The sequence below is a fragment of the Calidris pugnax genome, unplaced genomic scaffold, assembly GCF_001431845.1.
Source record: "Calidris pugnax isolate Ruff unplaced genomic scaffold, ASM143184v1 scaffold144, whole genome shotgun sequence".
Lineage (NCBI taxonomy): Eukaryota > Metazoa > Chordata > Aves > Charadriiformes > Scolopacidae > Calidris > Calidris pugnax.
The window spans coordinates 288181-312012 of NW_015090911.1; the positions used below are offsets into that span (position 1 = coordinate 288181).

At 43.4% G+C, this 23832-nt stretch overlaps 1 protein-coding gene across 1 annotated transcript; it reads right to left on the reverse strand.

Annotated features, from left to right (window-relative positions):
* Positions 1–1504: 1504 nt before the first annotated feature.
* On the reverse strand, positions 1505–23741 carry TPGS2 (tubulin polyglutamylase complex subunit 2). Its single transcript, XM_014949418.1, has 7 exons — positions 23593–23741; positions 18555–18634; positions 10226–10313; positions 8376–8507; positions 6654–6767; positions 4973–5133; positions 1505–2957 (listed from the first exon to the last, which is right to left on the reverse strand). The coding sequence occupies exons 1-7, from the start codon at positions 23663–23665 to the stop codon at positions 2730–2732; spliced, it is 876 nt and encodes a 291-aa protein (XP_014804904.1). The 5' UTR covers positions 23666–23741; the 3' UTR covers positions 1505–2729.
* Positions 23742–23832: the final 91 nt, after the last annotated feature.

Below are 23832 nucleotides of genomic sequence, written 5' to 3' on the forward strand. Positions count from 1 at the left end.
CAATAAACCTATTCTGTGTAAGCAGAAAAATTGATCTCTGAGACATTGGGAAGACCCAGGTAGGGCTAGACCTGTCTGTGACCTGAAGAAATCATTCAATCTCCCTGTATAAAAATCTACCAAAAAAAAAAAAAATCATCACAAAGCAAAGCAGAGCTGCAAGACTCCAGATACCTGAATGTTCATGGAAATCAAAATACAGCTTCCAACAGTGGCAGAAACAACTTTAATTAAAGAAATTTTGATCTGGAATATTCTTTGCTAGGAGGCAGACGTTACGCTAATGGCTCAGGGATGTAGGCTTGCTTCCATTTGCTAATCTGCCATCCTAACAAAGACCCAGTTTGGTAGAGCACAAAGAAGAGAAGAGCAAGGACAGTCTGAAATAGAAACCTGAACCTGATTTCTTTTTCTTTCATGCCTGGTTTTCTTTTTTGCTTTTTGATCTGAGGCACCCAGAAATTAGTAAACTAAACTACAGAGTCTCCTGAATCCTGGCACAGCTCTGCTGGAACAGACTGGCGTCATGGAACCATGTGTATTACTCACAGGCTAGACTTTAACTACCACCACATGACAGGATTCAGACAATTTCTGCGGCAGCATCCCCAGATGCTCAAAGAAACAAAAACCCAAACCCTTTCTCCACTCTGAATGCACGAGAAACGTGGGAAGAGGCTGCCCTGCTCTGGCAGGAATTCTGCCACCTCCATCTGAAAGAGGAAGTGGGCCTGCAGCAGCCTTACAAGTCTGAGGTATCATGGGATTAAAACAGTATCAGAAGCTGCCTGTTCCCAAGGGGGGTGACAACAGTCTTAACTTTTCTAGAAAATGCTTAAGCAAGTATGGTACGTGTGTCAAGCACGGGACTGCAGTCCCAGGGCTGGGTACCACGAACACACAGCGCACAGATCTCCAAGAGTAGGAAGCAACAGAACACCACTACAGCACAGAATTCCAGAAAATGGCATTTACTGGCTTTAATGATCATTCACATCTCACTATTGAAAGGATTACCGAGGTATTCCTGTGGCACGGGGTGGGGTGGGTTCCTCATTAGAGCTGACCTTATATTAGCCAAGCAGCTACAGCAGATCTTCACCCAGCACAAGACACACATCGGCCTAAGAGGGCTGAAGAGCATTAGGGGATTGTCTCTCATTTGGGGGTGGCAGAGGGCAGCTGCCAGGTCAGGCAGTGGTGGAAGCCAGCAAAGCAGGTCTTTGCCAGGGCTGATGGCTGCAGAGACTTTGAGCAGTGAGCGCAGGAGAGAAGTGGAACAGCTGTCACACAGCTGAGTCTTGATGTGAACTAAACTGGGAACTTCAGAGCAGCTCGAGGTGGGATGAGCAAAAACACGCTGTGACCCATCCCTTCTTGGTGAGAGATTCTCCACTGCATTAAAAAAAAAAAAAACACCCACACAATTCAGCCTGCTCCCTGCTCTTACCATACATCCTTGTGCACGTCATCCCAAAAAGCATCTTCAAATACCCAATCACTCTGGAGGAAAATATTAAAATCTTTATTAAAATAGTATTAAGCACTTACAGGGTGGCTTCTTCTTTCTGAAGGCCATACATGTACTCATGAGAGCCTCACAACATCCCTGTGAGGTAGGTTTCTCTGATGTAATTACGTGACTGTTTCATAAATAAAAGATGATACTGTATAAATAATCAATGCTTATTTGAAGACGGTGACTTTGATTTCCCTGCTTAGGCAAAAAATGTGTTGGTTGTGACCATTTTTCCAGCACATCTAAGAAGACAGAATGGCACAGAAAAGTAATGGAAACAATCAGATGTAACTGAAAACCAGCATTGAATGGGTTAAAGTGCAGTTCTAACCGGAAAACTTACAGTACAGAGAACATCATAGGGGCTTCTAAGGCTGTAGGATCTCAGAGGCCCCTGGTCAGATCCTGCCCAATTGAAAAGTGAGAAAGACTATTTGAATGGTCAACTTTGAAAACGAATGAGTGAAAAACCAAGGGTTCCTCCTGGGACTCTTGACGCCACCGACCCGCCTGGCTCAGTTCCTACAAGAGGAGAAAGCAGAGGCAATGAGGGATCTTGCAGCTTCAGGCTGCCTTTGGGTTTGTCAGGAAGAACAGCACACAGAAAAGATACAGCACAATGGGGCTGTAGAGCAAGTGTCTAGGCCACTGCAGAGACAGGGAAGCCCCAAGTCCCTTTGTACCATGAATCTCAGAAGCTGGAAGAAGCACAGGGAAGTGCAGAGTTTGATCTGTCTGAAGCAGAAGACATTTCTTTGTTCAGGGGGTTCCAGCCTGCTCCCATAGCATGCAAGGTCAGGACAGGTTTCTTTCAAAGGATATGACAGAAATATCTTCATATGCTGTCTTTCAGCGTGGGTCTATTAAAGTAACAGTGACTTACATTTGCTTTCATTTGACTGCTGTAGTTGCAGAGGAAGAAAAGCTTCCCTATAGAGTGACATCAAGGGCTTCTTCATGCCCTCTGAGAAGTACATGCCGCAAGTAGAAGAAGGGAATAAAATCAGTCTCAACTTCTTTTTCTCAGTCTCCAGAAACTACATCCTCTCTTTGTCATCGTGGCTGTATCTCATACAAATGCTGCAACATGTTCTCCATGGGCACATCTATTCATGCACAAGGAACTTGGTCTGAACCACTGAGACTCTGCACCAGAGAACATCGAAGCTTAATTGCAAATGATGTCCAGGATCAGATCTGGGAGGGGGTCTCACTTCCTTGAAGAATTCCCAGCTAGTGAGGATGTCTTGGAGGAGGTCATGCTCGTGTGACTCTTTTGGGAGCCTGCTGGCTGGGGGGATGGTTTCTTTTTCATCACTGGAGTTTTGTTCTTGCTTTTAAACACCTTATTGGGGTCCAGCTTGTTCACGAAGGAGTCAGCTTCTTCAGAGAGGAGAGCTGTGTTGATGGTTATGGGTTTATACATGTTAAACCATTGCTGAAAGGCAGGATGGTGGGGAAGGAAGAGGTTAAAATCGAACTACAATTAGACATTTGCACCCTCACATTAGACATTTTGCATCCTCCTCACATCTGAGACTTGATTTTAATCATACACCACTTATCAGTCTGCAGTTTACAGGACTCCACAGAGCGCCTTGTGATAAGGAGACACAAGGCACAGCTACAGCCCCAGCCCTGGAACTGCCTCACATTCCAGTCAGGGAAGAGGAGAACCAGACACAAACCTAACACTACCTTTCCTGCAGTGTAATTCCTATCAGGAGCAACCCTCATTTAAACCACAGGAGGAAAAGCAAAGGGAGGGGATGAAACTAAACCACATTTATTTAGATTCAGAGAAGCAGAAAAGATTAAAAAAATCTTGGAATTTAAAAGTGCTTATAAACTGGAATCAAACTAGTTGACCCTCCCAAAATATAGGTTCCCTTCCTCTCTTCATACATATAATAATGCAGTTTTTTTAGCTCCTTACGCAAAAGATTTTGCATTTGTTTCTCTTTGGCCTGATTTTACATATACAAGTGACCACAATGATTGTTTATTTGTTCCCAGATACCACCACAATGTTATGCCCTGCAGCTCTCATCTCTTGGTGTTTTTCCTATCAGTTCTCCATTGATGAAGACTGGAAATAAAACTGTAGGGGTTACGGTATTACAAATCCCACTGAAACCATCAGCAAAGTGCTGAACAAGATAAACAAAAGATCAATACCAAAATGTAGATGGCAATCTATTCATGTACTGCTTGATGGAACACAGCTTTAATATACCACATACCACCCTTGAAGACCTTTAAAAATGACAATGGTTAACACATCAGAAGGATTTTAACAGAGGCTGCAAATGATTAGGGAATACATGAATGATTTCACTAAGGTTTGTGAACACACTGAACATAATAAAATATTCTAGCAGGAAAGTTCCAGAAAGGCAGAGCACAGGCGTATGCTAGAGCACCACGTACACAGCCTTGACTGATACAGTAGAGCACAGTATAACAGGGAAGACACCAGAAACACAAAGAGGGTCAGAGCTGGGGGTCTCACTTTCTTGAAGAATTCCCAGCTAGTGAAGATTCTACAGCCATTGATAGATGGGAAGTCAGCAGGGATTTTAGTGAGTAGTTCTGATGTACACAGAGGGCTGAGGCAGGATCAAGGAATGTCATGCTGATAAGACAGTTATCATGTCTGGGTGAAGTGCAGGACAGTCCCTGAGACCCACCTTGCCAACGTGCACAGACACAGCACAGGCTTATGTGCTGTGTTTGGTCACGCTGTCAGATCCACTCCCTGGCCTCCCACAAGATGGAAGCAGGGTTAGGGCTGAAGCCCAAGTCAAGCACAGAAGAATGGCAGGAGCCTTTAAGAGCAGGGTTCTGGCAGAGCACAATAGCAATTTTAATAATGATAAGAGGCTAGAATTGTGACAGGGCTGTACCTGGAGCTCTCCTGTAACTACTTCTAGGACTGCTGGCATTTAAATTGCCCCTTTTTGGAGCATCATTTTTATCAAGGCATCCCTTCATAACTGAGGAGAATGCAAAGGCATTCATATTCTTGGCGAGGCTCAAGGTCATAGTCTTCTCTGGGCTTCTTCCTAATGTGTACCTGGATTTTCCTGTCCACCCAGAGAGCAGTAGGTTCTTGTTTGGTGCTATGCCCAGAGAAGTGATCTAGACAAATCTTATATAGCTTGTGGGGATGAACAGCTTTGCATCTCCTTACTTGCCAGCAATCATGGAAGCAGAAGTTGGCTTCAGAGTCAAGAAAACGAAGAAATAATTGAAGTTCCACCACCTGCTACTAAAGTTCAAAGATAGAGCCCAAACTGGGTGAGAAAAGCCCAGTTAACACAATGTTAGTGAATTCACTAACATAAACACGCTATAGGGCAAAGGCGCAAGACTGCTTGTCAAAGGGGAAAAAGACATTTTTTCAGTCTATACTTAAGTGAGATACTGACAAGCTGGATCCTGCTGTCCTACCTTGGCCTGGGGGCTGACCCCATAGCTGGTGAAGGCGTACTGCCACTGTGGGAGACCCAGGTGGGTAATGAGCAGGCGATAGTAGGCTGTGAAGGTTTTGGTGAGGAAATGCCAATACAGAGCTCTGTCAAGGAACCATATCTCTGTGTCCGGGGAGACAACTAGAACAAACCAAACATAAATTACACTGTTGCTTTCCAGTGATAAGATATGCCCCTGGCCATTGTCAGGTGGGCGACAAAACATATTTCTCAGAAAGCCTGCAGTTTCTAAAACACAACATCCCTGACTAACATAGATGATTATCCAGAGGCAATGCAGTTTAAAGGTTAGCGGTTGGGGACTGAAAAGGATTTGGTTTTGCTCCCAGCCTTACTAAAAATACTTGTGCAACAGCCATTATATCTATTTTCCCCATCATAAAATGGATGCAGTGCTATTCCTTCCCAACATGGGATGGAAGTTCTACATGGAACATGCTTGGACATCAACAACTTCGTATGTTAAGTTCAAAGTACAATTATGGCAAACATTTATCTACCCCACAAAGCAAAAAGCAACTAACTCAATTGTCTGTCATCTGGATTACTGAATAGAGTCCAGAGTCTGGAAGTCATGGCAGTGTGTACTGCCAACAAAAACACATTTTGCAAGATCTTTCCACAGTGACCAAATATTTCTCTGGTGGTGACATCCTTTGGAGCATAAAAAGAAGTGGTTTTACTTGGAAAACTGAGATGCTGAACATTGTCAATTAAACACAGTGCCCCCTGTGCTGACACCAACACCTGTAAACAAGGCTCCCTCCCCTTGCCCTGGTTATCCACTGCGTGTTGTTGCGACATCACCAAGACTGGAAGGCAAGAGGACGAGTAAGAAGTTTCTGCCTTGGGCGTTGTAGTCACACCCAATGAAAGACACATGATAACAACCAAAGGGTTTTTCTTAAGAATAGGTCTATCACAATTGCACAGCCCCACACAGCAAACATTATACACGTACACCTAGTGACCTGTGCACCGTGTCAGATGATGACTACTGTACAAGTGACTTGGGTACTTCACTAATCCCTGACTGACAGCAGCTTTCTGTGTATCTGTCAGAAGGAGAAGCTCAGCTCACGTTTCGCTCTCCTGCTCAACCCTTCATGCCAAATTTTGACCTAGTTAGCACCTGGAGGCTCTGCGTCCATGCAGAAGGTGGAAGAACCAGTCTAAGTCTGTCTCAATCAGCTATGGAGCTTTTTTACCATCTACCCCTTGCTTCTAAGCAGCATTAGACTCTTTCTCATCAAAATGTAAGGGAATTGTTCGGAGACAGGCAAGTAACCAGAGGTATCTTAGAGCTGAGCCTTCTCTAATGCCTAATTCCTTCTGCGTTACTTCAGCATGATTGTCTGTAGGTCATATGGGAATGCTTCCCTGTTTCAGTACGCAAGTATGCTATGCATGCAGAAATCTTAAGTTATAACCTGGAATCAAACATTAAAAGGAGGGAAAATGTTAGCTGCAGTTAAGCCTCTGTAATGTTTAGCCCCCTACTTCAGCGGAGACAGGACGTCCCTGCAAACCTTCATCTACAAATTGCAAAGAAGATCAGAAATGTAAGCTGATTTTATGCATGTGGCCTCCAGACACAACCCACAACAAGAGATGGCTAACTTTGCTCTTTTCATTCTTACCTGGTTTAGCATGCTTATAAACAAGACAAACTTTCCCATTGCCATTGCAAGGGTCTAATTCAAAGATAAGACTACGAGAATCAAAGTGGGGCTTCTCTGGTTTGTCTCCGTTACCTGAAAATAGAAAAAAATCTTCATGAAACCTGTTTGGAGAACTGACTATGAGTCAGCTGCAGAGAGTATAGCTATTTGATACTTATTAATAAATCAGCTGAGGAAGAACTAAATCAAACTATCATATTTATACTTCTTGGCAAGGATTAAGTTCCCTGTGTTTTAACAAAAATAGTAAGAAAAATTTTAATCTTCATTAGGAAAACAAACTACAGAGTCAAAATCTGATGGCTGAAAAAAGACATCAAGCTGCCCTCCAGTCCTTCCCTGGCATAAAGCAAGATCAGCTTTACAGATGTCACTCCTGAGAGGCATTTGTCTAATCTTTTCTTAAAGTCCTCCAGTGCTGTAGATATCACAAGCTCCAGGCAGTCAACTCAAATCCATGGTTATCACATAGAAGTTTTCCTCATGTGGACCCTGAATCTTCCTTGCTGCAATTGAAGCCCATTACTTCTGTTCTATCCGCTCTTTTTTTCCCCACTGTCTTTTATTCTCAGGAGGACAGGGAGAACAAATTATTCTTTTTCTCTTCACAGAAGGCTATTATGAACTTGGAGACACATACTTTTTTTTCATATATTCCAGTGTGACATCAGTATCCTTCTCAACAGCCACACGTTCTGACTCGTATCCAACTTCTGACCCACAACCTCTACGTAGCATTTCCACAAGACCATTTTGGGATTGTGCAGCTGCAAGTTCTTGCAGAACATAATTTTGAATTCTAATGCTAGGAAGAAGGGGGCCACAAGAGCTGTACTCTTCAGAAGAGCTTTTTAAGAAAGTCAGGATGAGAACAGTGGTGAGGATGTAATTTTTTCTCAGTGTACATTATGACTGGATCAGTGGCAGTCTGAGTGGCTAAACAGAAGCAGAATTTGGCCCATCTCATTACAATGGCTAAGAGATCAGGAGTGCAGCAAGGCTGGAATGTGCAAAAAGAAACTTTCAACCACATTTAGAAGCTACAAGAGCTACAGAGATTCAGAGATAAGACTGAAATCAAATAGGAATTTTTTAAGGAGCCAGCATGACACCTGGCTCTGTTCTTATCTTCTTGCTTCTTCCAATCTTGTTAGACTGGAAGAGCTCTGAGAAAAAGCGTGGACCTTTTTTCATCTTTTTCTCTCCAAACTGCAGGATGCCCAGCATTTTTAGGCAGTCTGGAACTGCATATTTTCCAGTGCCACCTCACTCTTACACGCATTTACCAGAGTTATTTTTCCATATCCAGCTGTCTTTTCAATACCAGGACAAAACCTGTTATCTTTTGTTCGTGTAAACCCATAAGCACACAAAGACTTTAGAAGCTGAATCACTGGAGGAAGCCTCTCTTAAAAATTTAAGTGGAGAAAAGGCAGAACAGGAGGACTGCCAGGCTGTTAAGAGCATGCAAGTAATACTAGAGACTGCAGCATTAACAGTTCCCAAGAGGTTCACAACATACCTCTCAAGGCTGAAGGGAACTAGTTGGACATCCAGGAGACGAAGGAAACCCCATCTACTTGGAGTGACCTTTTCTGTTGCTTTATCCATGTGCTACATCCTAACGTTACCCTCAGCAGAGAAAAAGGGATGAGATCTAGCTTGCTAACAGGACCTTACCTTCCTCGTCTGTGTCATCTTCCAGGTCAGCAAGAGTTGGTGCATTAGGCAGAGTGTACACCGAGGAACCCCCAAGGCGACACAGCTTCGAGACACTATTAATCACCATGGAGCCCAGGGGCATTGGGGTATCTGCAATAAGACTGATCGTTAATCACACCCACTGTCAGGAGAGCATAGGAGGCACTTCTTCCTCCACACATCATTGCGTGGAAGGTATACCCAGTTTTTCTCTCCCTCTGTTCTATAACACAGAGGGGGAGAAAAGATGGGTAGACCCAGCAGGCTTGGACACTTAACCAAGTCAGACTCCACAGGAGCAAAAATTAAGCTTTTTCAAACACAGAATCACACTTACAGGTGACATGACACCATCTCAGAGTCATGCAGCTATGAGAATTACACTGCTGGCTAAGCCTCTGCTGCAGCTGCTAGCCCAGTCCTGTGAAACTGGCTATTAAAAATCCTGGCTAGCTACAGCCACCTCCTCAAAACTCTTTTCCCTGCTGCTCTCTTCCCTACCATAAACAACCCCACCCATGCAGAGTGTATTGGGCAGCTTGTCCCCTTCCACCCCATGTGCCTGCTCAGGGTGCACCCTCTTGGCGTCCACCCCAATACAGGATTTTGCCAGTGTGTCAACATGTGGGTGCTCCTCAATGAACACGTGAGGACTTGTCATTTGTCTCTCCTTCTAAGGACTTGTACTGTTACCAGACACCAAGCAAAGAAGGACCCCGTTCAGCCATACACCAGTGTGAAGGGCCTCAGAAGGCGCTACTGGATGCTTGCTCAAACAAGGCAGTTATGTGAGCTGCCTTGTTCTCTTTTATGCCCTGAAAATAAGACTCTTCAGAGGTCACAACACACTAAATCCCACTTGAAACACGATGGGACTCAGTACAGCTGCTAGAGTCCTGATGTCAACTGTCTCTGAAATGAAATTCCACTTCCTGAGGAAAACCCTGCATTTGATACCCATCTCCAGAAGCGAGCACTGACCACAGCCCCATTTCACAACCTGGGTTGAAGGCAATAAGAGTTAGGACAATAGTTGCAGGGCTCCAGTGCAGAGCGAACAAACTGCCTGACTGCAGCTAAACAAGGATGGACAATAAAGCTCAGTCCTGTTCTCACTGCCACCACTGACTCCAGAGGTAACTGCAGTGAATGGACTTTAGCTGGTGGAAAGTAGAATCAGGCTCAGGCACGTACATATACTTTCTAATGAGAAAGAGGCGTTATCAGAGGGTGACTCTTCCTACTGCTTTATGATAGGATAATGTGCTAAAGCTCCTCTCTCCATGAACTACAGAGGGAGTCTAGGTATGAGACTTAAAACTGTATATCTAAATCTGAGTGTCAAGAGATGGCCAGTGTATTACAGAATGGTATTTATCACACGAGCACTTGTTTGGTTTCTAGCCAGTGCTCAGTATACGTGTCTGTTCCGTAGAACAGGCTTTGCCCTGCTGCATCAGGAAGGGACCTCTGATGTGTAGTCGTATTTTTTTCTTCACCAGGACATTGCTAAAACAGTCTACAATCCCATGCAGTCACTTAACAACTCAGAGGTCAATTTTCTTTAGTCACTGATCAAGCTGCCTAGCAGAAACAAACTACTTCACTTTTTTGCAAGTTAAAGACTGGTGCTAATTTTTCCTTGAAAATTACTTGGTGCATGTGCTTTTGCCCAGACTCATGCAGGATGCTGACAGATGTGTATTGACTGTGCAGAAAAAAGTTTGAAATTACAGAGATTTTGCAAAGGAAATATACTGGATGCAATGAAATGAGTATTATTTGATACCTCCACTGAAGTATCAGTGGAGAGGAATACATGGACTCACCTTCGGTCTTCACACTCCAGGTCATTTGGAAGCCATCAGTCATCAGATAGAAGTTCTTTAAATCCTCTGGTAATATACAGGAGTTTTTCTGCAAATCACAATCAAAATGTTATGGGAAAATGCAGAACATGCCTCAAGCCCAAAGAACAACTGAATATTGGTACAGAAATATTTGCCACTATAGGTTTTAATCTTTGTTAGGAAAAGGAAGGAACTCCAAGATGACTCAAATCAGCTCAAATATCTCAACCTAAAACTTTGAGAGAAAACTGTGCATGTCTTGGGTCAAAGATGACTTGGGAAGGTTTCAAAATGAGCAGTCAGTCATGAAAGGATTATTACAGGATTGTTCCCCAACTGAGATGAGGTATCATCCTTTGACCCTAACAGTCACTCCAAGATCACATATATAAGAACACATATATATGGCTTACAAAACTAGAGTTCTGCTTTAAGTGAAATCAGACTAAATCTACCTATTCCACTAAAGCATGTATAATATCAGCACCTTCTGAGGGAACTCAGTTCCAAGTAGGTGAGAGAAGCATAGACTCAATAGTCCCACATAATCAAGCAGGCTTGACGTTTCACTTAACAAGTGGCATGCGTGCAAACACACACAAAGTTAGTCTCACAAACCTGCTGGTCTGGCTTCATCCCACCAAACTTCAGCACTTGGCTAGGGCTCCTAACCCTGCTTCCTTCTGATCCAACAGGGAAAGAAGCCACTCCAGTGAGCTGGTGAGAGTGCTCCTAAGAACCAGGACCCTTCTCATACACCTTTCTTGGTTGTGGAAGGAGCCTTTCTTAACTTAAGAGTCTTCAGCTAAGCAACAAATATGAGGAAGGGAAAATAAAGGCTTAATCCTCAGAACAACAGGAAGCCCAAAGAGCTATAGGCAATTGCAGGCCTTGCTCTTGGTGACAGGACTGGCTGCAGACCACTGACCCTCTGTTCCTATTTATGTGTCAAGAACACAAAATGAAGCAGTACAGAAGCTTGTCAGTTTTAAGAAGACAAGCAACATGCACAACTAAAGGAGTTATCTGTTGACAATCACAGGACTCTGTGATTCTCAGGCTGGATATTAGGAAAAATTTTTTCACTGAAAGGGTTATCAGGCATTGGAATGGGCTGCCCAGGGAAGTGGTTGAGGCACCATCCCTGGAGGTGTTCAAAAGACGGGTTGATGAAGTGCTGGGAGGTATGGTTTAGTGATGATGCTCCTTGTTTGTGTGTGGGTGTCTATTTTTGTCAGTTAGGTTGACGGTTGGACAAGATGATCTTTAAGGTCCCTTCCAACCTAGAAGATTCTGTGATTCTGTGACTCTGAGAGACCTACATTTTAAAGGGAAAATGAACAAATAATGTGAGGTTTGCAACACAGCATGTCTGATAATTCAAGTACTTTTGTGACAGGAAAAAGAGGTGCATTTCTTTCATTCAGTCATTTTTAAAGACAAGCTGTTGGACACAACCCGCTCTCTGTGCAATGAATTTGACCCTCAAAGTAAGAAAAGATAGAATTACAAACTTTAAGAACATTTATAAGTCAGTAGTGCTATCCCTCATAAAGGCTTAATCTGCCACAGATAAAGACATTATTCAGGTAGGTATTTACAGCCTGGCCTCAGAAGCCTGGGTGGGTTTTGGAGCAGTTACGGAATTGCTTTGGAGAAAGCAGAGGAAAGCAGATGTTAACAGCTTTCCAATATTGTGCCTCTGCTGGGACTACTTCCCTACAGCTACTATAAAATGCAACATTCAAAGTCTAATAAAGGAAGAATATTTGGGTAACCAGTAATTAAGGAAAAGAAACACGCAGAGGCAGTTCATGTAGCTCTGTTTCACTTGGCACATGAATTTGTAACATCTCAGGGCCCTTCTGCCTGTTAAAACCCTATTCACAATCACTTTCTTTGAGTTGTTACAGACCCTGCCCCCTAAAGTGTGGTGTGTACGCTGTGCAGGATCCTCTAACATACCCACAACTTTCACTCCCATGTGTTAACTTGCTTTCTAAGCATATCCATTTATGCCGACAGACTGCTACTGACGAGTCCCAGATACTAATGGTTTGCCGCTTGCCCTTGGCACAGTGCTCTCCTACCCCAGGTAGGGAAAAATCTTCACAGGGAACAGGTATTAAAGCAGAGAATCTGATACTGTAGAAAGAGACCTACATTTTAAAGGGAAAATGAACAAATAATGTGAGGTTTGCAACACAGCATGTCTGATAATTCAAGTACTTTTGTGACAGGAAAAAGAGGTGCATTTCTTTCATTCAGTCATTTTTAAAGACAAGCTGTTGGACACAACCCGCTCTCTGTGCAATGAATTTGACCCTCAAAGTAAGAAAAGATAGAATTACAAACTTTAAGAACATTTATAAGTCAGTAGTGCTATCCCTCATAAAGGCTTAATCTGCCACAGATAAAGACATTATTCAGGTAGGTATTTACAGCCTGGCCTCAGAAGCCTGGGTGGGTTTTGGAGCAGTTACGGAATTGCTTTGGAGAAAGCAGAGGAAAGCAGATGTTAACAGCTTTCCAATATTGTGCCTCTGCTGGGACTACTTCCCTACAGCTACTATAAAATGCAACATTCAAAGTCTAATAAAGGAAGAATATTTGGGTAACCAGTAATTAAGGAAAAGAAACACGCAGAGGCAGTTCATGTAGCTCTGTTTCACTTGGCACATGAATTTGTAACATCTCAGGGCCCTTCTGCCTGTTAAAACCCTATTCACAATCACTTTCTTTGAGTTGTTACAGACCCTGCCCCCTAAAGTGTGGTGTGTACGCTGTGCAGGATCCTCTAACATACCCACAACTTTCACTCCCATGTGTTAACTTGCTTTCTAAGCATATCCATTTATGCCGACAGACTGCTACTGACGAGTCCCAGATACTAATGGTTTGCCGCTTGCCCTTGGCACAGTGCTCTCCTACCCCAGGTAGGGAAAAATCTTCACAGGGAACAGGTATTAAAGCAGAGAATCTGATACTGTAGAATCTTTGTTTTGAGAAGAATTTATTGTCCTTTGATAAGAGTCTGCTGATGGCTGAGGCCCTGGTGGTAAGTTTCAGGAGATTACTAAACCACATGGACATATCTGAAGTTCCTCAAATGCCTTTAACAAACACACCTTCTTCTGTGGGTTCTTCTCAGTCCTAAATATTTATAATTTCATGCTGTGCTTTCGCCGCTTCCCATTTCAAGCTGTAGCTGTAAGCACAGTGACTACGTTTAAAACTATGAAGAAAGAAAATATGACAGACCTGTCAAACCTTTACAAAGTCTCAAAAGAGTGTAAATGTTTACACCACGCTTTCAGTCCTTTTCACACACCTCCTGCCACAGTTTTAACTAATCTACCCCAGCAGTAAAAATACACAAGGGAAGAGCTCTCTTGACTTCAGAGTGTGCTCTCCTCTAAGCAGGAAAACCAGATCAATTGGGATGACAAAATCTAAGATTTTAAAACTTCCACTGTAGTATCCAGTAAATACTAGCACAAACCATGCACAGCACATATTTGACAAACATAACTGATTAAGACAAGGGAAAAATCACATCTGGGTAAGCCTTCTGCTCTGAATCTTCTTTTTCTGGATGGAAAGATCAACATGTGCACATTTCTCCAAATTTCTCCCCCACTTGTTTTAGGATTCTTTCTAACCATGTCCCTTGCATGACTTTCCAAATGATGGTGCAAAATACACGGGTGGAAAATGCTGTACCACAGTAAATCTGGGGTCTATGGGAAAAGGCATCTATATAGAAAGCTTCATTAATATCCATCTCTCCCATCTGATGGAAAAGATTGACTAATCTGTCGGACAGCAGAGTCAGAAAAACAAGCCACTACCACATCTTTAAAATGGCTTCTCGAGCTCTGTACTCCCTCTGCTCAACTGGTAGTATCCAGGGTTATGATCTCCAGCCCCATAAAATACAATATTCCTAATAACGTGCCAGAAGGGCCTTAACCACAGCCCTGGCAAGCAGCTGTTTTCACTCCAGTCATCTGGTTACACTCATCAGCTCATAAAACAAAACATCCCAAGCGCCCAATATAGTGTGTGGGTTCCATTTCTTTTGCTTATTGCCCATAATATCCCCAAATAGTCTCCCAAGAAAGAACAGTCCACTGAAGAAAGAGAAGAATATTAGAACCAGGGTAGCCTTGCTGCCAAGACCTGAACAGCTAAAACACTGACATATGGCAATTCACTTAAAGCACTGTTGTAACAATGCATCCTAAGTAAATATACTGAAGGACAGCGTATTGCTCTAGAGGGACTTCTCTAAAAACCTGAATGAGATTTATCCAACCTCTGGGGACAAAAGGAAGGGATTTATGTCACTTCTCAGGGCTTCCACACAGCAGAGCACCTCAGCAGCCACCTTTCTCACCCCCGAATGTCATGCTGTTCTGTGGCTGGTCTGCCCTAGCTACTGGTGAATGCAGAAGATGTTAATTTATGTAAGATACTGAGACACTCTTGTTGCACCTTTTATAAATCTGATCTGACAGAGGCGGTGTCCCTGGAGATCACCTGAAAGATACAGGGCTGGGGTAGACCTGTCCCCTGCGGCAGAGAACAGGATTTGGCAATTCTCTTGAGGATAGTGCTGTGTAGTTGATTTTTTTTAACTGGCATATTATGAGACCCCACAGGAGGGGAACCCTGTGTCAGAAACACTATCTACCTCCCAACAGTCCTCCAGCCTCTCCTCCACTACGCAGCTTGAAGAAATATACCTTTCCTCATGCACTGGTTCTGCTGGATCTGCTTCCCCACCACTCCCATGGCCAGGGCCACAAGGCAGGTTCAAGATGGGCAGATCCTGGGGATCAGGGATGGCAGGCTCGCCCAGTGCTGAGGGAGGGTCTTACAAGGAGGATGGCAAGATGGGCCCTTGTGGGTGCTTGTGCCTGCATGCGTACTTTTGATCAAAAAGAGATATGTTAGAAGCAACGAGGAAGACACCTAGAATAGCCAGAAAACACCACCACAGTTCCCACAGATTTACAGGCAGAGAGTTTCTAAATTGTTTGGCAGCCTAAGACAGTCCACCACAGGAAAGCACCAGACTGCTCGAGGGCGTTTTTATGGTTTCATTACAGAAACATAAATTTTTGTAGGCAAAGTGCATAAGGAGAAACAATGAATTCCCCACGCAGAGTTGCAGAATATCAACGCTCCAGCAAGCATGGTGGGCAGGGATTGCCTACAGCCAGCCAGGGGCAGTTCAGACACTGCTAACAAACCAATTAGAGGAACAGGCAGAATGATCCCTTTCATTTTGCTTGGCAACCCAGGTGACCAGGAGCCCTGGGACCCCTAGCACCCTGTAACACTTTTTGAAAACCAAAACAATGATGTGAGTGACTTATTTCTCTTCTGGTTGAGGCAAAAAGAAAACGTGGTTCAGACGCTGTCACTGCAGATATCAGAGTGCCTTCTAGCAATATTTTGGTATAATATCTACTTTTAAAAACTGCACATGGAGGGGAACAGGGGAGTTGCCAACCTAATTTTAGGAGTGGGAACAAGTTCATAGGACAAGATACAGTTATTAGCACTGGTGTTCCAGTGACCCGGTAACTCTGTCTCTACTCCCCCTTCTACTGCTTGCCTCACTTTCTTGGGGAAAAGATAACATCTTGGTAGGTCTAAATATAGGACAGGTGAAAAAATCATATGTATTTATGAAAATAGTTTGTGCTTCAAAGTTTTGGGGAAGCAATGCTACCCATGTAAATGCTTGACAAACACATACCTTAAATATTTTGTAGAGTGTGCTGATTTTCAGTAATTGATTTCAGGTGTGATTTCCTGAAGTGTAAGACTTAACAGTTCTTTCTGCCTCTGCAGAAACCCTTGGAAAAAAATGTGTTCTCCTCTCCTACTGTCTTACTGCACTGTGTCCTGCCATGAAGCTTGCCTTTCCCTGCAAAGCCTCATAGCAGTTAATGGACATCCAACAAGCTGTTCTAAGATTTTAAACCTTCCATTGTAGTATTCAGTTAAATACTAGCACAATGTGGCCATAGCCCAATTTAACTAACACAGCTGATGGAGAAAAAAAAAGCATATTGACAGCATTATAAGAATATCATTTTAATCATTCATTATTTTTAAAAGGCTGATATTCTTTTAAGAGTTTCTGAAGACCATAGATCATAGATTTTCTCTCAGAAGAAATACCCTTCTCTTGTAAAACTGAAATAGAACTGGAAAAAATGGTTCAAGTGAAAATATCTTAAGAATAGAGCTTTTATTTGGTAAATCTCAATGAAAAGAGAGGCTTTTTGGGAAAAATAATGTAATTTTGGGAATAGTTTGACCAGTTTTCCCAACAACAAACAAAAGGCCTCAAACACTTTCATAACCACTGACAGAGAGACGAGTTAAAAGTACAAACTGTGACAAGATCTTGTTCAAATCTGAACGCTGGAGAAATGGTTAAATGTATAAGTATTGCCACCTAGTGGCTATGAAAAAAAACCAACACAGCGATAAACGAGTACACCTAAACTTGCATTTAAATTCCAGCAGGATGAGTTTGAGGAAAAGGAGGTGCAAGTTCATCCGGGGGGGGCCTTGTGAGGTCCCGAGTGATTTACACTTAATCATCACTGCAGTACGTAGGCAATTGCATGGACTGTGTTAGTTATCAAACTCCATCCCCAAAACTCAAGGAAAAAAAGGAAAAAGAAAATTGTAATCTTTTAATTTGAGAAGGGAGATTTCAGGTTTTATCAGTGCAACTGGAACCAAAAGCAAAGAAATAGGTAGCAAAGTCCTTCAGCATTAGCAGTCCAGCTCAACTATATCGACTTAATTTTCACCATTTACTTCCACAATTAACTTTCTCCATCACTGGGCGAGGGAGGGAGCTGAAGCTTTGTTTTGGTATCCTTGGAGTAAAGTGCTTTGGCTACAGGATTTAAAAATTTGGCTTTAGAAGAACAGCTCAATACAAAGCAAACCCAATTGAGTTTGGAGGAGTAGGGCAATACCGTGTTCAGGAGAAGCAGCCCTCTCCTCTCAACAGAAGACTGAGTGAACGTCGCTCTGCTGCTCCCACACCTGAGCTGGCTCCCAGTCAGGGTGCCTCAGAGTTTCCAGCAGTTAATCCGACACCTTAACAACAGCTACAGGATATCAGGAATCATGCGAACCTGAAAAACCGGACATTTCTGCCTGACCACAGTCGCTGGCTACTGTACGAGATTCAGTAAATAACGTACGTTTACATCACGTACGTTCTGACCCGGATTTACAAATTCTTCATAAATAGCACTAATTGGAATGGGGCGTTACCAAAAGTAGCAAATGACTTTTTCCCTACGGTTTCGGAAAAACTGTAAATGGCAAGGTGTGATCAACTGGGAGGTTATTTAATGTAATGGTAACAAGTGCAGTCCCCGGCAGCCTGTGTGTTAGGGCATAGCCAGGGTTGGAGCAGAGGATGATTCACCCAACTCTGTCCTTAGCCATGCCCTTTTCCAAAGGCCAGTCAGCTTCTACTGTCCCTTCTGTAGATATGAGTGACACCGAAAAAGCAGTTATTCCCCCATGGTCAAGAGATGGACAAACAAACATATATTCAAAAAGGGGACCGAAAGTGTCATCTCTGCCCACCAGAGTCACACGACAGTATTCAGGAGCCCTCTGGTCACACACTCATATTTGTGACCAGATGATGCAATGAGGTCAGTGGAGTCAAGGCAGCACGTGCCATTCATAGTCTTCTAGAACAGGCAATGGGACACACCTTGGCCAAAAGACTGGGTTTGTTAGCCAAAGAGGAGGTGGAAGGACAGACCATAAGAAATGGAATTGAAGAGCTGAGACTGAAAAGAGAAATAAATAACTGGAACGAACTGGGTGGCTCAGTGCTATTTTCCAGCTTGAGGCCTTTACCTTTAATGGCCATAAATAGTAAAGACTCTTCATTTTGTCTCCAAGGGTGTTGGAAAATGGTTTCAGAACTGAGTCAGAACAATGTTTGTTTTCCACTGAGTCACCACTGTTGCTGCCTACTACAGCTATGTGACTTCTTCTTAGAGCTGTCAGTCTGAATATACCCACACTGATGAAGCTTCTCTAACAGATCAGGCGCGTGTGATAGCCTAAAACCTGGTAATAGGTGATTGAAAAAAATAAAATCTGTTTAGGCTCCATGGTGCATCAAACTTGGCAGCAGGCTGTCTCACACACAAACGCAAGGTAGCTGTGGCATTTGACGTTCTCCATGGGCTGCTGTACATTTAGACTGACCTCCCTGCAGTGTCATCATGAAAATACTCACTTGCTCCCATGAAACGATGGTGTGGCGTTCGGCTGGCTCCTTTTCCACAAACGTCACCTCAGCAACTCCTGGAGAAGTCTCTAAAAGGGAAAGAGGAGCACGTTTGCAGCTGGAACAGGTGACACCAAACACTGTGAGACAGGCGATTTTGCAAGCTAGCCTGACTGACAGCCCGGGAAAAGGCATTAATGACTACAAGCATTGTGCTGGTGCCTCAACAGTCGCTTTCTTTTTTGTGTGTAACTGTACTCAGTGTGTCTTGGCATGAGGATGCCTGGTGCTGCACATGATGCCACCCTTTGATGTTTGTTATAGAGATATATACACACACACACACACACACACTTTTTGTATGTGATCTTTTGCAGAGGATTAATGGAAAAATCAACCGCGGGTTCCTGGGCAGACTCTAAAGAGACACAAATCCTTCTTTGTCAGCGTGCCCTGCGGTTTCAGTTGGGGAGGATGTTCTCAGCTTGACACAAGATGTTGTGCAGTGCTGCTGTGAATTGCTAACAACCACATTCCACAAAGATGGGCACACTTCAGCGCTGGATTCGGTAGGTTTGACCAGACACAGAACCTGATCCTGCTGAAGGGACCTGCGCGGGCAAACATTAGGAATCCCAGCTGGACAAACACAAACCTGTTATGTGCACCGAGCTCATCATTTATAAAAATCACCTGAATATTTCATGGGAAAGAACCCTGTATAAATGTGAGATACTAATCTACACGGTGCTATTCTTGCAGGTGCGTGATGGCAGAACAGTTTCTCTTGCACTTATTTTATAATGTTTTACTTCATCTACAGCCAACTGAAACAGTTCCCACTGACTTCATTCACTTTGGACCAGGTCCAGAAAGATTACCCACTTGTTGTGGGAACTGCAAGCCCAGCACACGAGGCCGTGGAGTAGAAGTGATCACTATGCAGGGCTTTCAAGACTGGTTCTGCTGTGAAAGTCCTGGCTCCCAAAACAGTCACACGTATTGTAATTGCTTTCTGGTAAAACACACACAGTGCACTAGACAGGAAAGGCAGGCACCAGAGAGCTTTGGTTTGGTTTTTATCTCCAGTGTTGGGCTTTTAATTCTAGCAATGGTGTTGCCCTTGTCTCTTCTGCTGCCAGCAGAGCAGCACTTTGTTTCAGGAATTGTAAATTTTGTTTTAATGCGAAGTATTGATTGTTACATTGTTAGATAATTTAAAAGACAAAGCATAGCACCAGAAAACCAAACTCCAAGTTAAAGACAGAAAAAAGGAAAAAAAATAAAACCACAGTAGGTCACCTAGGTAATCTGTCTGGCCAAGGTGGGGGGCCAACATATAGAAGACAGATGTTTTGCCAAGTTAGGTGGGTGCAAGGCAGGGGGATCTCTGTCTTGCTCAAATATGTATACACATATGTATTCTGCTTCTAAAGAATCCTGTGGAATCAAGGATCTAACCGGTCTTAAGCTATGCAAGCCTTATGACAAGTTAAGAGATTATAATAACAGAGTAATTGTTATTTCTGTGATCAAAGAAAACAGCAGGGATGTTTAATTCATCATGCACAACGGCTCAGCTGGGATGACGGAAGATTAAATATTGTATCAATCAAAGAAGATGTTTAGGAATGAGAGAACTGCAACTTCTAAAGAGGTCTGAACCAAATCCAAGATCAAAAGAAAGAGAAATTCCGTCTTAAAAGCCTGAACGTTATAGTAAAAATATCCTGTGGGCAAACTGAAGACCATGTTTAACAGATGTGTGAAGGAATGGATGGGAGCTCCATAAAACATTAATGAGGAAAATGTCATCCAATGTCATGGATGTCTTTTTCTTCCAGACGGAAGAAATAAAGAAGCCACCTAGGTTAGACAAGAGATGCAGGATAAAGCTTAACTAGTTCAGAAGAGTCCTCCCTATCAAGATCATAGTAAACTCTGTCCTATTTTTAGGGCATGTCATCTACAAGCTTCCAAAAACGCTTTGCAGTATTAATCAGAAGGAATCAATATAATGGTCTGATGTAAAGCTGAAGCAGGAAATCCCAGCATTCTCAGTCTGTACAGTACTGCTGGTACTGCCTATAAGTTGGATAAACTCTCCACATCTTTTTAAGATGTCTGAATAGTTAAATTCTTATCTAATAAAGACTGTAAATTGTGAATTATAGTCCTGCTCTGGGCAGTCCAGAACAGCTAACACCTCCCATTCAGATTTAGTTGTGAGCAATCAACCCTTCTGAAATTTGCTATTAGTCATACAACTTCAGCAAAATGAATCATACTGGCAATGGGAAAGATGCCTTTCTTAATTTTTTGTCAAATTATATCCTCCATAAAGCTTGTGAGAAATCTCCCACTTTGTAGGGACTTCCACAGAGACTACATGTTAAAAAAACCCCACCAACCAACCAACTCCATGTCCCCCAACCTCACATAGAAACTTTGCTTAAAGGAGGGTTTTTGAAATGTTGCTATGACTATTTGGGATATGGTGTAGGGGAGGACTATGTAGAGTAGGGTAGATGGTTGGACTCGATGATCCCAAGGGTCTCTTCCAACCTGAATGATTCTATGATTCTATTTGTTCGTAAGTTGGACAATTGAGTCTCAAGCTCTCATATACCGCATGTGCAAAATTTTCTTGCTTAAAAGGAGTATGTTGAGTTTCATTACATGATCTTTTCTATCTCCTGAAAAAACTGTTTCACAAACCTAACAGAGTTAAAAACTTATTAATGGTTTTATGTTATGCTAGGCAGAAAAGTATCTACTGGCTTCATGACACTTCCAAAAGAAGATTTAGAATAATATAGTTTCTAGTCCTGCAAACTACCAAGTTTGGCATCTTCCTGAATGAGATACCCTTTGTTATTTGAAAGAAACAAATGTTAACAGATTGGTAAAGTTTGCCAATTAGTTAAGCAATTCTAATTATTATGGTGGTACAACTTACATGCTTTGGACTTCTTCACTGGTCGTAAGTTGGACAATTGAGTCTTAAGCTCTCATATACCGCATGTGCAAAATTTTCTTGCTTAAAAGGAGTATGTTGAGTTTCATTACATGATCTTTTCTATCTCCTGAAAAAACTGTTTCACAAACCTAACAGAGTTAAAAACTTATTAATGGTTTTATGTTATGCTAGGCAGAAAAGTATCTACTGGCTTCATGACACTTCCAAAAGAAGATTTAGAATAATATAGTTTCTAGTCCTGCAAACTACCAAGTTTGGCATCTTCCTGAATGAGATACCCTTTGTTATTTGAAAGAAACAAATGTTAACAGATTGGTAAAGTTTGCCAATTAGTTAAGCAATTCTAATTATTATGGTGGTACAACTTACATGCCTTGGACTTCTTCACTGGGAAAAAACCCACAAAATTCCCAGAAGGAGCAGAGTAAAATCAGAGTAAACGTCACAGCAATGGACTGGGATGCACATTGCTATATTGCACAATGCAAGTTATCAGAGTTATGGGCAGTAAACCAAAAATACCCAAACACAAACCCGGAAACGCCTTCCATGTGAAAGGAATGCTACTTGTACTTTTGAAGCCAAACCTGCATTGCCATGTTTTGCTGGTATAAATAACCCAACTACCCAAAACAGTTTATACGGCAATGTTACTTTTGGACATAGTTAACATCATGCAGATCTCATACATCTGAGCCTTGGTGGTGAAAATGTGGGCAGGGCTAGTAATTTTTTACAAAGAGCTACTTCAAAGAAGCATTTGTCATGATGGTTGATAATCAGTAGTTTCACCTTTTAAGTGCTCTCTGTGAGTAGAAAGATAATGTTATCCTGACCTCACAACTGGAAAACAGAAAAGAACAAACCAGAAAAAAAACCCCGAGAAGTCCAATGATAATGCAGTGAGAGAACACTGGGCACAGATTGAGGGTGAAAACCTGCCCTCACTTAAGCTCACAGCAAGAATTTTGCCCATATATTTTAACCTCATCTGCCTGAGCAGCTTTCTAAAAACACGTGCTATTAGCGATACACTTTGGTTACCAGATGAATCTCACTGTTGTGCAATACAGCGTCTGGGTGAGGTAATTACGGCAGTCACTTCTGGCTTTAAAATTCATAGGAGGAAGTTCCAGAAATGCAATTTCTAATGTTGTGGTACGCAAGGCTTGGGATAGAGGTATTGCTGTTCACCCATGCACATATAACAGTTCTGCGTCCATAACATGTTCTGCGCACATAAAACAAGCTGCTGAGAGATGAAAAGTCTGATGTTAAAATCCTTTACAGATGCAAACACTTCCACCAGTTCTTGTGATTCTACTGCCATGAGTAAAGTTTTGTCTGACAAGCCTTAATTTTAAATGTTGAATGCCTTGCACTCCTGGTGCACTTCAAAGGTAACTGCAGAGGTGCAAGGTGGCTCAAGATCTGAGCAAAAGCTGGAGATGGCAAGCAGGGGATGTTGTGGAAAAAACCCCAGGGTACGGGAATAAACTGCAGGGTGACTATTTATGGGGACCTGATACTGAGCAGACTCATTCTTCTGCTGAAACATTGCGCCACACTGAACTCCTTCCACTGGGCAGGCTCCCTGCTGGTGCTACACTACAACAGGAGCTAAGAACCCTGCACGGGTTTGAACAAAACATCGCTTTATCTTCCTTTGATTTTTGGAGGTCTCTTATGCTGAGATTTTCAGGGTTTTGGCCGTTTGTGCGTGGGCGAAGCACAGCTTTGTGATCCCAGAGGGGAGACACAATCCACCAGGCAGGTGCGACCGGGCTTCAACCAGCAGCACGGCCTCACCCCCACCTCGCCCTCCCAGGCCGCAGGCCCCCGGGCCTCGCAGGGTGAGGATGCCGGCCGCTTCTCGGCCGCAGGGCGGGCACAGACAGCCGCGGGCAGACCCGGCCCCACCGCTGCGGCCTGAGGCGAGGACCAGGCCATGGCCTCCCGACCCGCCCTGAGCGGGCGCGGCCCTTCCCGCCACCGGGCGGTGTCTCCATGACAACCGAGCGACACACCCCTCACCCCCGCCCGTCTCTGTGCCCTCTCCCCACTCACCCAGTATCCGTGTGACCCCCAGGGTGAGCTTGTCCAGGTAGGGCTTGATGCTGGCGGAGGGCTTCTCCTCCATCCTCGGCGGGCTCCCCTCAGCCTCAGCGCGCCGGCGACAGCCGTGTGGGTAGGAACCCGTTATGTCCTTCGTGCCGCCCTGTAGCGGCGGCGGTGCTGCCGCGAGGAGCGCCGGGAGTAGTAGTCTTCTCGGCAGGAGGCGGCCGGAGGGGAGTGGCCATTCCGCGG

Excerpts from the sequence above, each read along its gene's own strand:
- TPGS2 (XM_014949418.1), bottom strand. The coding sequence starts at position 23,665 with ATGGAGGAGAAGCCCTCCGCCAGCATCAAGCCCTACCTGGACAAGCTC. Across the intron at positions 18,635-23,592 it reads GGGGGTCACACGGATACTGG|AGACTTCTCCAGGAGTTGCT; the intron begins GTGAGTGGGGAG and ends TTTCCCTTTTAG. Across the intron at positions 6,768-8,375 it reads AGATGACACAGACGAGGAAG|GTAACGGAGACAAACCAGAG; the intron begins GTAAGGTCCTGT and ends TTCTATTTTCAG.